At 36.9% G+C, this 14,504-nt stretch overlaps 1 protein-coding gene across 3 annotated transcripts; it reads right to left on the bottom strand.

Annotated features, from left to right (window-relative positions):
• Positions 1 to 636: 636 nt before the first annotated feature.
• LOC104611647 (E3 ubiquitin ligase PQT3-like) lies at positions 637 to 10,858 on the bottom strand. Of its 3 annotated transcripts, none has more exons than XM_010278815.3 (15): positions 9,846 to 10,858; positions 9,297 to 9,396; positions 8,974 to 9,058; positions 8,702 to 8,868; positions 8,508 to 8,587; positions 8,358 to 8,423; positions 8,106 to 8,262; positions 7,859 to 8,007; positions 7,300 to 7,464; positions 6,922 to 7,221; positions 6,679 to 6,717; positions 6,132 to 6,384; positions 5,888 to 6,007; positions 4,036 to 4,111; positions 637 to 1,546 (listed from the first exon to the last, which is right to left on the bottom strand). In XM_010278815.3, exons 1-15 carry the CDS (start codon positions 10,009 to 10,011, stop codon positions 929 to 931), a joined length of 2,541 nt encoding a protein of 846 aa, XP_010277117.1. In that variant the 5' UTR covers positions 10,012 to 10,858; the 3' UTR covers positions 637 to 928. The 3 variants fall into 3 exon arrangements, with proteins under 3 accessions (XP_010277117.1, XP_010277106.1, XP_010277098.1); XM_010278804.3 differs by having other exon boundaries at positions 637 to 1,543; positions 4,036 to 4,114; XM_010278796.3 differs by having other exon boundaries at positions 4,036 to 4,114.
• Positions 10,859 to 14,504: the final 3,646 nt, after the last annotated feature.

Genomic DNA, 14,504 nt, shown 5'->3' on the forward strand with positions numbered 1-14,504 from the left:
AGCTGCATTTGGTGCTATTATTTATCACTTTGACTATTTACTAATTACAAGAATATTATTATTTCACTTTGAGTTCTTTATTAATTATATGAGTGATATTATTTATCGCCTTAAGTTTTTTATTAATAATGCATTCGAAAAGCAATTATTACCCCTTTTTTAGTTGTATATATGACATTGATCTTTCATATAACTACAAGAATGATATTAAAAAAGAAAAGTCTAACTAAGTAGGCCTGTCAATAATATTTAAAACTTTATACCTCGATCCAATTATCATATATTTGAATGAAATGTTTATATAATCAAATTTGAGTAATCTGCATCCAATTCATAATAAAAACCAAAAATTAAAAAAAATACATAAAATTTATAAAAAAATACACAGGCCCAATGCAGATTTCTGATTTCATTACAGAGCTATAAACAATCAAAATGTCAACAATCCACACTCTATGCACCAACCCCCACTCATGAGTTGGCATCAATTCCGCTGAACACAAATACACATTTAAAATATTATTTGAAAAGAGTATAAATACAAATATATACGATATAAATACATAAAAATTAATACAAATATAAGATTTTGCCATCTATATATTTGTAACTGAACCTTAATATTAAATAAACAAATGGGAACAAAGAAAGATATTTTATTTGATAACAAAAATGATGTTAAACTAACAAAAAGAAAGCGTTCGCCTTACTCTTGAGACCAAAAAAATACAAATTATTTACATAAAGAGAACTCCTCGAGTCTGCATTTCAGTCGGTCTTCTCCCACGATTTCGGGCGCTTCGCCCGTTTAGGCATCGTGCATAACAATTTTCGACTGTCGACCTTGGAGAGAGAGAGAGAGAGAGAGAGAGACCACGCAGCGGTGGGCAACGAAGGTAGCTTGGCCATTTCATTCCTTGCCAGATGTCTACCTGCTGTGCTTGTACCCGCGTTCTCGTTCGTACTCCCGATCATGGTCTCTCCCGCGATCTCGCTCCCTTGAGCTCCTCGAGGGCCGGGCTTCCTCATCTGAAAGTGGTGGCGGTGGTGGCTCGTAACGCGATGGCTTCCTCTTGAAGTGCCGGTCTTCGTCGCTCGAGTCTTGATCGACGATGCTGCTGCTCCCACGTGCCCCTCCCAAACTCGACATAGATGGCCCTTTGGTCGGCTGTGGTGGCTTCCAGTCGTCACGGTAACCATTAGACGACGGCCTATCATAGTCCTTGTATCCGTTGACGGGATTTCCGGGTTTGTCCGTAGAAGAAGACAACTTCCTCTTCTTACTCTCCCCCTCAGGGAAGCTGATGCGAGAGAAGACGCTCCCTTTCTGTTTGCGGTCCGCCGCGGCTGCCTTGCCGGGGTCGGCTTCGACCGCCGTTGAATCATCTTCGTCTTGATGATGGTAATGGCGGTGATACTGATCGTCACTTTTCCTCTTCCCAAGACGGGATGACTCAACCTCGCGTGAGGGCCGTTCCGGACTAGGCGCCTTGTCCGATCGGCGGTGGTGTTGATAGTCCGACGCTGCCGCATGAGACGGTAACTTCTGCACCCAAAAAAAACACGACTAATTAATTATTAATCATCACAAGGCAATAGCACGTGCAAGAGAGTACTAAGTTATAGAATTATCCAACCGCACGTGCAATAGGGCTCTTTTAACATTCCTCTTTTTCGCTTTTCGTGACATGAACGGCAAAGACCACGAGACAACGTTGGCTTTGGCTTTATAAACCAACATACAAATTTTTTACATGATATTGCAATTTAACATTATTCCTTAAATTCTTCTTTGATTATTACCTCTAATAGCCCAACTTAGTAATCATTACTCCGGTATTACAGGAACAGGGCTTATAAATTTATCAAAAATAGGATTAATGATGGGTGAAAAAAAATAGAGCCCAAAGCCCTTGAAACCATAAGCTAAGCCAGATGAGATAACGTTTTTAGAGAAATAGGAACGTGAATTCCCCGTTTCAGACACATAAAACCCGTATTTTGTTTATTTTTATTGAAAGACCCTGAAGCAGTAGAATTTTGAAAAAGAATTTAGAATGGATAAGGCCCAGAACGTCATAATTCCATCCTCAACCGAAACGAAATCTGCCAGTCACATGGTCAAAAGGGAAAATTGAGCCCTAACAATACCACCTCCCGCTAGAAGTCGTTGAAGCCACAGATGCTTAGGGCACCGCAAAAAGGGCATCTCCATTTTAAGTGGTATATCGACCACATTATATCATGTATGGCGCATCTGGGGATGCAGATGCAAAAACAAGTTCCATGCCTGAGGAAATTCAAGGAGTCAAGTGCCTAAAAATACCCAAAAGGAATCAAGTGCCCATATAGGCCTCACGTAGACGGTAGACAACACCAGACCCTGGAAGCAGCAAATAATTCCAGATTTCTTTGGATAGGAGTGAAAAGAAAGTTTTGGCCTTGCCACACCAAATCTATACTCCATCGCTACAAAAAGAGAATACATATGAGCCAACCACCTCTTGAGTTATTTTACACTAGGTAGCAAATAACCGATACGTGAAAGAAACATCCAAAAGAGAATTACCGAAACGGTTGTTTGGCCACACAATTTGCTCATCAGAACCGATATCATTATATCAATGCTACATTTTCTTTCTAGTTTCTACAATTAAGGGGCCTGTTTACAGTTTACCTACTATAAAAATCCCGATAAAACCATCTAATAGAGAAATAGATAGCCCAAAATCTTGTTTATGAAAACGGATCAATGAAAGCAGGAGGGCAAGGCAGCATGCCTTGTTAACAAAACAGAGATTGCGTCAAAAAACCTAAATTGACCCAATGCCATGGCCTACATCACTTGCTCCAGAGTCCAGAACCAGAAACGAACATGCTCCACAGCAATTTTCAAATTACAGACTACACCTCTAGACTTGAATAACATATAAATATTATTTTTCGTTGCAGTGAAAATCAAGAATCTGAAATACAAGAACTATCGTATATCTGTAAAATCACATTTGGATTGAAAGTGATGCCCCCCCCCCCATACGGCGGTACCCCACTGTCAACCCACTCTAGTCCAACTCTAAATAACATGAAAATTTTGGACTGCCAATTTATGAGCAATGCAGCAATCCATTATGCAGCATACCGATTTACAACTCACTACAAACATGCCAGGTCTCAAATAGAAGTGGAATTAGAAGACCGACAGTTCCACACTGGTCCAACCATGTTTATAGCACGTTTAAGTCGGTAACGATGCACAAAGCATTACCTGCTCTTGGCAAACAACTGAAATGCACAAGGATATACTTGAGCATAGCAGGAGGAAACTAGGGCTGCAAATGGTATCCGGTTGCCCGAATTCAAATTCAAATCCAATCCCATCAAGGGTGAATAAAATCTGATTCAATTCAATCAGATGTAAATATATTTATACTCGTATACTTAAGAGTTCATATTGTACCTAGTAGTAGAGGTGCTTTATATGTTCTGTTTTTACTAAATTGTCATAGGTTCAAGTAACAAGTAATTTTCAAATCATTTTGTTCATGAAACACAATATCTAGGTCATTTTTAGTTCAATTTTGTTATTAACATAAGATATTTTTATCATTGTTAGTTTAACTTATTTATACTATTCAATATCTGACTGCAATCCGAATTAAATTTGAATCCAATATAAATCGGATGGATAAGATCCGATTTGAATTTAAATGTAAATGAATCAAATTTGGATCTCTACTTGTATCCAATTTGATTCAATCCGTTTGCAGCCCTAGGAGAAGCTAAGGCCTGACTATCAACTACACATTTGTATCAAAAGATAAGCTTTACAAACCAGTAGTTGCAGATTTTAGGATGTTTTGAAAAGATTGGTGGTAAATCACAGCAACAAAAACGACTTTTCTCTTTTTCCATGAAAAAAGAAAAAAGAGATACTGCGTTTTCCTGCCAACCTTTTTGTAATCATGAATGATATTAACCTGCAGTACATATCCAAGAAGGCACAAAGCGAATTTTGACAGCAAAAAAAAGACATACAGGTTTGGACTTCATTGAAGGAACATCACCGCTGCTGCTCATTTCTTTAACACCTTGTCGTTCCTTGGAACATTCCCTACTGGACAAGGGGAAAAAAGATTCATACTCTATAAAAGCATCAAATTAACAAGACAATTGTAACATCAAGCAATTAGCCAACATCCAGGAAACCATAAACAACACAAATGCACTTATTTATATCACGTTATACCTTATTCATTAATAAAACTATTTGTCATCCATCAAAATTCACACACACATGCCATTCAATGCAGTTTTCAATTTTTATATCATTTTATGATAATTGCAATAAAATTTAGTGTGGAGACATAATCAAAGGAACATTATTCGCTATCCTTCATTACTTAATTGAAAAGAGACTAACGTGACTTGAAACTTCTTTTCTAAATGCAGAATTGTTGAGCACCCACAATTAGGTCCTCAGAGAATGGTTGTCAAAATGTGACAATTTATGACAACCATTCACAATTAGAGTAGTGAATCTGAAGGGTTTCAAATTGAATCTTACATCAATTCTTTCAACAAGTAACTTACAATTTGCCGTATGAATCCTACAATTTAGAGTTTATACAATTCATTCTATTTGAATCAATTCAGTTGAGACTTGGTTTTGTACTTTTTCCATTTCTTTTCATTCTTTTTCAATGAGCTCTTGTTTTAAAACCGACCAAAGGTTAAAGAGCAAATGTAAAGTTGAATTTTGTTGTATTAAATAATATATATGGATCAAAAGAAGGGCAAAATCACTTTTTTATATTATGATTTACAATATTGAATCAATATTATGATTTACAATATTATTAATGATTCAATTTGATTCAACCTTCTCTGCAATTTATAATACAATTAACAGGATTACCAGATATTTAAGTTTTTAGTTAAATGTTTTTAATTTTTTTACAAAATTCTAAAATATTGAAGCAATATTAATGATTCAACCTTCTCTACAATTTATAATACAATTAACAGGATTACCAGGGTTAATTATCTATAAGGGTTAGGTTGAAAGTATTGGTCTTTCCTTTGTTGGGTGATTTCTTATCACCCTGATGTATCTTCTTTAATCTGTTTCCTTGATAAATTTTCTTTTTCACTTATCTTCAAAAAAAAAATTATAATACAATTACAATTTTCAGAAAATTTACCCAGAGGGGTGATATGGACAACCTAGGCCATGAATCTAATGAACCTCATCATTAGCCACATTTTAAAGTGTCTTGGCCCATGTCATCCACAGAGCATATTATATGTATTGGCATTTTCGAATTTTGCCTCTAGTCTGCAACTATTGTTGTTTCAATTTGAATTAGGCAATATGTATGATGTCACAAGGGTATGATACCAGAAGAACCTTGACAAAACAAATCCCCCTGTCAACTTTGAAGAATACTGGCTGATTTACCTCTTATGATATCAGCTGATTGGCTACAGTTCTTCAGATATCATGCCTATACTCTACCATAGACAGACTATTATAATCATAAGAGATCATATCTTGCCTTGCCATGCCATGCATGCAGAAACGGGTTAAAAAGAACTTGGAAAGTGGAAAAGAGAGTAACGTGGAAGACATATACACCCACACAATAAATGAAGCATAGCAAATCAAAAGGATAGGATCATTTATCCATTTCAATATTAATAGTTTATTAGAATAACCACTTGCCACTGTCAATCCTAGATGTGCAAGTATTTGTAGGAACTGGAGAATCTCATTTCCACCGGCATGACAATAATGCATATATCTCCGCTGGAATTCTACATGGAATATAGCAACTCAACACAAAGAAGTGTACATGACCCCATAAAGACAAGAACAGTTATAATTTACCTTTCACCGCGTCGTTCACTTTCACGTTTTCTCCTTAGATCAGCTTTCCGGGCCTCAAACTCCTCTCTGCTCATGACTGGAGGGGCTGGAGTTGAACCCATAGCAAACTCTGCAAGGTCCCTGGAAATTTTGAAGTTTCAGATCAGATTACTTATTTAACTGTTAGGCTTGAAAAATGTAAGGTATATATGAAAAATGAAAAAAGACAGAAAGAAGTGCATCATATTTATCCGTCAATGAATACCTCTGAGGTGGTACCACAGGCAACATGTATCCCTGTCCAACAAAAGGATCTTGTGGTAGGATACCTCCAAAGGGAACATCAAAAGGACCAGGGACATATCCCATATATGGCATAGTACCAGCATAAGGGGCAACATATCCATCCATCCCAAGTGGCAAACCAGACCAATATGGGTTGTAGGTTGACGGTCCAAGTGGCATCATATAGTTTTCAGCCGCAAGATCCTGAGAGGCTTTCCATTGCATGTCTACAGCTGTAGAGCAGAGCATAATTTCAAACAAATACTTTTTATTTGCAGTTACAAAAAATCTAAAACTCAATGAAAAAAGAGGGAAATGAGAAAACGACAATCAACAAATAGATAAAAAAAGTTCACCAGCATACAAGAACTTGCACAAGTTAATGTGCTCAGACATTTTCCCTTTTACTTCAATGGCCAACCATTATAGCATTGGGCAACATTTCGCTATGATAACCAATTGCCAAGAGATAATTTGAAAATTTCTTCCAGGACAAAATCATCAAAAAAGAGGGGCAAAGCACTAACCATTTACAGCCAATCGAACTTTCTTCTTCTTTCTCTTTCCTGAAAAAAAAGAATGGAAGAAAGTAAATATTAGAGCATGGAGGACACTTTCTCTTGCAAGCACTGGGTCTTGCAGAAGTTTGTCAGAATCCTTCTAACAAGACAGGAGAAAAGCTAAGTAGAATTCCAGAGCTTGAGGCCTGGTCACCAAGACTCACAAATGAAGGCCATCAACATATCCACTACTATTTGTAGATTATTCACCTGGCTCACCAGCAGGCATCTTCTGCTGTACATCCTCAGCCAGTGGAGCACTCCCCTGTGATGTTGGACCCTTCATGCTCATTGACTCATGTGTGGCTTCAGAAACATCCACAGTTTGTGCAACTCTCCCCTTCTCCAATGACTGTTGTGGAATAGTTGTAACTGCCTTTCCTTCATCTGCTGTCTCCTTGGTACATGGAGTGTTGTCTTTTTGTGGTGGAGGCATGTGGTCTCCCTTGGAAGTGGCAGAATGTGTAGGTGATGGGATTTTGGGTTGTGCACAACGAGCAGACTCCATATCTGACAATAGCAAGTAGGTTGATACACAAGATTGAAGAGGGAAGAACATAAGGGAGGCATGAATTATTAAAAACAAACCTTGAATTTGCAACATGCTTCCTGCATTTTCTGCACTGCTGTTATTTGACTCCAAAATGCGGTTAATGGTGTCCCTAAGTGTCTTATTAGGTAAAAGATCATCTGCAAGTATACTTGTGGCCCCACAAACACACACGGACTTTGAAATAATGTGGTCCCGGATGCCTATTTTTGGTATAACATGGAAGTTTTAGAATCTCCAGAAGTAAATTTTACGCAAGTTAAAAAATAAAAACATAACAAAATAATAAGGAAATTAATAATACAAGAACTATCTTTCACATATCTGAGCAAGATATACGCCATCACTTAGAAACATAATCACCAAATATCATATGATGACCATTTTAATTTTTAAGTAAAAAACAAATAAACAAGTAGTGGAATCAAAATAGTGTTAGTTTTAAGTCATCCTCAAATATTATTATAAAGAGTTGAAGGTACATCTAACTTATTGATATTTTACAGACAAGAGGAAAAAAAAAAAAACTAGTAAAACCAACCACCACCTTCCTCAAAAGAAGAAGAGTGGAGGAGCAGGTTAGACCAAAAACCTTACATTTATCACAGAAACTCTTGAAACAGCACTTGCTTGTTAGTACAGCATCTTTCATTACTTCCTTGCACAATGGGCAGTGAAGCTCTGGAGGAAGATCACTGACTGATCGAGTGGTAGGTAACCCTTCAATTTCCTTCTCAAATGCAGCCCTGTTTTCAATTTTAAAAGGTTCCAGGTAAATATCCAGCTTAAATAGAGCTACAATAACAGCAAACAAAATAGTGAATGAGTTTAATGGACAGCTTACTCATTTGGCCTCAAAACAGCAACTGCACCACTTGGTAATGCATAAGAACCCTCTGGAGTGGCAATTAACATTGACTTTGGAATACCAGTTGGAGGCTTTACCCTTTTAATGTCATAGTTAGGATCACCATTTGTAGGGCAATGCTGAATAAAATGACCTGGACAGTCACACATTAAGTATCATATGGCTATCAAGAAAAGCCAACAAAGCAAACAATAATTAACATCATGAACCTCATCAATGCCAACATACCAGGGACCTTGCATCTGTGACAGATGTAACCTACAGGAGGTGTCTTCCTCTCCAACCCACCACGACCTTGCAATAAGCAAGCTTTAATGCTCAGACCCAATAAAAGATGGTATGTATGTTACTCAAGAGAAATAGACAAAAGAGAATTACCAAAACCCCGGCCACCCATCATTCTTCCACCCATACCCCTTCCAAAGCCTCTACCAGAGCCAAAACCCTCCTGACTTTGTCTGAAATGCAATTAGAATTTTTAGATATCCAACATTAGGGAACAGAGGAAAAGAAAACAGTATCAGAAAACAGAAAATTTGGCACCATAAAGTAACCAAGGGAGAATGTCTCACCGCTGCCAGTCCAAGGCTGGTGTATCAATTAAAGCCTTAATCTTGCTATCCTCATCAACTTTATTGGGAGCAGGAGCATCCTGTACTAGATTGCTTGACTGAACTGGTTGCACTTCTGGAATGGCATACAAATCATTACCAAATTCATCCCATTCCGATTCCTCGGGCTGTAAAGTCCAAAGGACAAGTTACTCTACTGCTAAATCGGAACTTCACACTAAAAACCATGCAAAGACCAGATTGTATCTAAGAGAATGGTAACTAATGCTTACAAATCTTGCAGCAGATGAATCTGCCAAAGGGAAGCTACTCTTTGCAGGTGGAGCATCCTCTACTTTATTCTCTACTACTTTTGGCCTGCAGAAGAACAGACACACAGCCTATCTCAACTAAAACCTAGAAGATCCCTCAGAACCACTACCATTAAAGAATATGGTACCAAATTGTTTAAAGTTAAAAGAAAAATAGTTACCACCAAAATGAAGGAGATCTGAAATATGCAAAACTAGGAACTATAAAGTAATCCATCTTAAACTGCAAATAAACCAACATGAGTAAGCAACAAATGGTCAAGATTGAAGGTGTGAGGTAGTACTCGTCCTGTTCAGGAACAATGGGCATGCGAGGCCGTCCAGGAATCCGACGAACTAAAACAGAGGTATTTTTGGGTATCAACATGGCTTCATCATGGTACTCTGAAATTGCAAAGCAAAGAACACAACATATATAAAAACCGCAGAGATTAATCCAGTCCATGTAACCAAAGATAGAAGTGAAAGGAAATCCCATAAACCCACAATAGGACCTATAAATAAAAATAATCCTAGACATGGTTCATAAGGCTAGAATCGATCACAACACTCGATGTCCCTCATCAAAAAGTACCAGACAATTCGGCTCCAAACCTTCAAACTCAGTTCCTTCTTAATCCATCATCCCAATTGGTAATTGCATACAATGTCCAGCCAAATACTAACCAAGTCATATGGAAGAGCACAAGAACATGCTCTAACCCTCACTAACCTACACTAACCCTCAGAATCTACAGTTAATGGAACCCACGATTTAACTATTCATTTTATTGCAAACAAAATGAATTTATGGAAGTTTTTAATATGAACCAAGAAAATCTAAGGGAACCAACCTTCATTTGTTTGAGCATTGGCGACCATGAGGTCAAAATCGGTTCCCCTGCCCAAATGCTTGGATTCAAATATTTTTTCTTTCAAATTCGCAACTGATATGAAATGACCGTCGATAGGAATAGAGTCGTAATCTTTTGCACTTTTAAACTTATAATACACAGCCATATTCCTTTCTTTTTTTTTCTCTCAGCTATAAACGTAAGAGAAATCAAGAAAAACAAATTGCCCAAAGAGGAATAGATGAAATTCAGAGGCCGTAAAATAAAAAAGGCCTGATATCAAACTCTAAAACAAAAATAGATACTGAGTACAAGCAATTATCTCCTTTCTTTTCCGGTTGTCCTCTGTTGTTCAAACAACGACCACACGAACACGCAAGATCTCTGAAAAGTAGAAGATTTCCCCCCTTCAATGCTTCAAAACTAAGAAGATTTTGATCTGAACACCTCTGGAGCCAATATACTAAGAGAATTCTTCGAATTTTGGAGACCAGACGACGCCTCCAAGAAAAGTTCGTAGCCTCGCCGCACCTAAACCCCCAGTTCGTCGCGAATTCGATGCTTTCGAGCAGATCTAGACGAAACAATCCAAGTCCTCGTTCCAGATAAAGTAAAGCCAGATGCAGCAGTAATCGAGCATTCACAATCTGGAGATCCAAACGATCGCCAAGGCCGCAATCTTCACGAACCAATCTCAACTAACGGATTCAGCAGCGAAAGCAGATCCAAAGAACGCAACACCAACCACGATTTGATTCGATGATCGCAGGACTCCGAAACAAATCCAACCAAGCAAGATTGCACCGTAGAGATCCAAAATATCGAATTATATCATGCAAAGAATTTAATTTCCCGTCAGAATAACGCAAAAGGCAATTCAGAATTTCAAGCGACAGCAGAACTCGAAGGAAGGAGAGAGAAAAAATTAGGGTTAGGTTTTTCTTCAAAGAGGATCTTTGCTTGCAGAACAGAACGGCACGGCGACGCGAAACGCCGAGGGTTACGGTTTCGCCTCTACCAAAGCCCGGAACTTTCGTATATAAGGCAACCGCTAACTGAGGTTAAATCCTGGTTAAGTGCCAGCTAGTTAGATGGTTTTTTAACCCGAATCGGTCCAGGTCCAGCTGGTGGTTTGACGGCCATATGCGATACGCCTATACGTCATTTGTTTAAAGGCCTAGTTAAGTGCTAGATCATGTTGGAGGTATGTTGGAACGTATTTTATTGAGAACATCTCCCAACCCCTTGCACAGCATTTTGAGCAGCATATCTTGAATGATACATAATAGGGTGGATCGAATAGTCGTCTATGACAATGGCAAGGGGATTTGATCCCATGGTGTTTCAAATTTCCAAATTCCAACTTAAAGTTCGGTTTGTTTGTATTGCAAATCTAAATTGGATACTAATTTTGCATTCATTTGTTTCTAGCTATGATTAGGGGTGTTTATATTAAATGTTAAATCGACCAAAATGATTAAACCGGTTTGGCCCAATCCAAGTTGGTCAGTTTTTCAAAATCATCAGTCGGTTTCAGTTTGTATGAGAAAATAAACTGATAATTCGGTTCAGTCTTGATTTTCATGTATGAAAACTGAAACCGAACCAAACCGATCCTATACGTTTATGTAATTATTAATTAGTCCCTACCCTATATGTTAAATGTTGATACATTTTATTTGTGTTTTGTTTGAACTTTGAAAAAAAATGGTTATTTATGATAAAAACTAAAATGTAAAACTAATACAAATATAATACAATGGTACAATATTTAATTCAGTTTTGTATAAATTTAAATATATATTGACAAAAAAATCAGTTTTGCATAAAAAATTAATCGATTTAAATATATATTCTGATTATGCATAAAAACTAAAAAGAAATAAATTTAAATATAAATAGATATTTTAGTTTAAAATATATATAAAAACCGACTAAACCAATAAACCGACCCTTCATGCTTGGTTCGGTTTCGGTTTAGTCAATAAGTAAACCGGCTAAGTCATGTCAGTTAAAAAAAATGACTCAAACCGACCCACCCCAACCTGTAAACACCCCTATACATGATTTGCTTTCTCATCTAATAAGAAATTGTATTTTATCTCATTTGCATTCGTTGGTAAATGGCAATACAAATTTTGCATCTAAAAAACTGATGCAAAATTTTCACCACTTGTTATTTCTCTCTCATATAAAGTGCCACACCATCTTGTAGGGTTGCAAATAAGTCTGATCAGATCCAATTCAAATCCGATACCGATCCATTAAGAAGTGGATTCAGATATCCTTCCTAATCCTACAAATCGGATCGGATCAGAAAAGTTGATTCATTAACGGATTGAATTCGAACATCAACCAATTTGATCTGTCGTGACCTGATCTGATCCGCTAATATATGTATAATTTATTTTTTTTATATATATTTTAAAGTAATTTTATATGACAAGTATTACCCTTTTAGTTTATATTTTAACTAGGTTTTATATATTTGTAATTTTATTATGTTTATAATTGTAATTTGGCTTATAATCCAAAAGGCCCTAAATCCCTAACCTAAACATGAATGAGACTGAATCATTTCTCCGGTCTTCCTCTTTGGTCATTCAGCGCCTGTCATTTGTAACCAATTACAACCTTCCTCTTTGATGCCTATGGTCTACCAAGTAACTTTGTTCCGACTATTCAACCGCCGCCCTACCCCTATTCTTCTTTTTCGAATGGTCGTGATCATTGAACTTGAACCTTTGTGTTTGAGTGGCTTTGTTATTCCATCATCGATGACGACATTGACAACACAACACCTTGTGCTGGAAAACTAGCACATCTCCCTCTTACACTGCCTCTCTCAGTCTCTCACTCGGCCATTGAAACTTAGAAATGGGAAACCGGGCTTGTACTATGTGCTAGCACTTTATGCTTCCCTCAATAATTAACAATCGGATTCAAATCAGATATCTGCTAAGATTAGCGAATCAAATTCGAATAAGCTTTTGTAAAATTCACCGAATTATTAATGGATTCCAATCACTAAGAAATGCTATTGAATCAAATCGGATATATCTCTTACCAAATCTAGTTCAATTGGTTTGCAGCTTTATTGATGCAGTATGAGATTCGGACCAACTGAGTAAACATTTATAAAGTTGGTTTTCGAAAACCCCTCTTAGTACATATAGGGAGAGGATGATACAACACAGAATGAAGCTAATAAGTTTTATGCAAATTGGGATCATTCCAAGACACATAAGAAGCATAGATGACACCATTGATCCAACTTGCTAAATATTTACTGATATAACATCATCACAAAATTTCTCTCTTAGTTCATTTTTACCAAGTTGGCACCACCGCAAAATTTCTATCTTAATTCATAATTACCAAGTTAGGGTTATAGCGAGATTTTGAATTTGTATTCAATTAGGACTTTCTTTTTGAAGAGTTTTATTAGGATTATATTGTGGAGTATTTTCTTAGATTAGGATTGCTCAATTAAGGCTTCATTTTTTAAGAGTTTTAATAAGATTCTATTATGGAGTGTTTTCATAGATTAGGAACATTTCTTTAAGAGCCACAAGGGTGTATGCCTATATAAAAAGTAGCTAGGGGAAGGCAAAGACAGTTTTGATACTTAATTTTCTCTTAATTATTCAGTGAAAAATTTTTATTCTTGGTAATTCAACTTCTGCTATTTTCCTTGAAGCTTTTCTCAACATGTTTTATTTCCGTACTGTACCACCTGTCATCTTGCTTCCTACCTAATTTGAGATCTGATTCAATCCTCACACAACTATGCTCACATTGTTCTCACAACCACTTGCATTTGTGCATTGGAAATACCTCCCCATCAATAAAATACATACAATTCCGGAGATGTTCCCAATACATGGATGTAATTGACTCTAATGACAATGTGATCACTGGTTTGTGAGGACTGTATCCAAGTTCCACTCCAAAACAAATAACCTTCCACCTACCTCCTCATTGTGACTACATCATCTGACTTCATATTAAATTATTACAAAACAAATAAGACAGTCAGTTCTAAAGTAAAAGTAAATCAAATTTTACAGCAAGGTGCCAACCAACTAATTGGTAAGGTCTCTTGCTGGTTGTAGCGGAAAATTGGGATCAAATCCCGCTTGCACCTAGGTTGGGGGATGGGCTACCCCTTGTTGTGCAACCCTTTAGAAGATATTAAAAAAAAAAGTCAGAATTCACACTCACCTTATTTGACACTGCAAACAAACAGAGCCTATTTTTTATTTTCTTTTTATTTTGATATTACATTGCTCTCATATCACTTATGTGGCAATTATGTGGAGTAAAAATGGAAACACAACATCACGGTTTCAAATGCCACATCAATTGATTCTCTAAATAGTGTAAAAAAAAACGTCAATTCTTAATGTTCAAGCCAACCAGTAGAAGGATCAATTAATCCCGATTCACGTGTTTTGGACAAATGCCCAAATGGGAATGATTTTCGAACTGGTTTTTGACACAAGTTTCATGTCCATGCCAATGGTAACCCTCCATGCTCCATGCCTAATGATAGAGGTTTTTTTGGTATTGAACAAAAAAAGACATTTGAAACAATGAATGAGGATTGAATAAAAGGACATTTTTTCTATGTCTAAGTGTATGAATGAGGATTTATCG

This window comes from Nelumbo nucifera, chromosome 4, assembly GCF_055504915.1.
Source record: "Nelumbo nucifera cultivar China Antique chromosome 4, China Antique-T2T, whole genome shotgun sequence".
Taxonomy (NCBI): domain Eukaryota; kingdom Viridiplantae; phylum Streptophyta; class Magnoliopsida; order Proteales; family Nelumbonaceae; genus Nelumbo; species Nelumbo nucifera.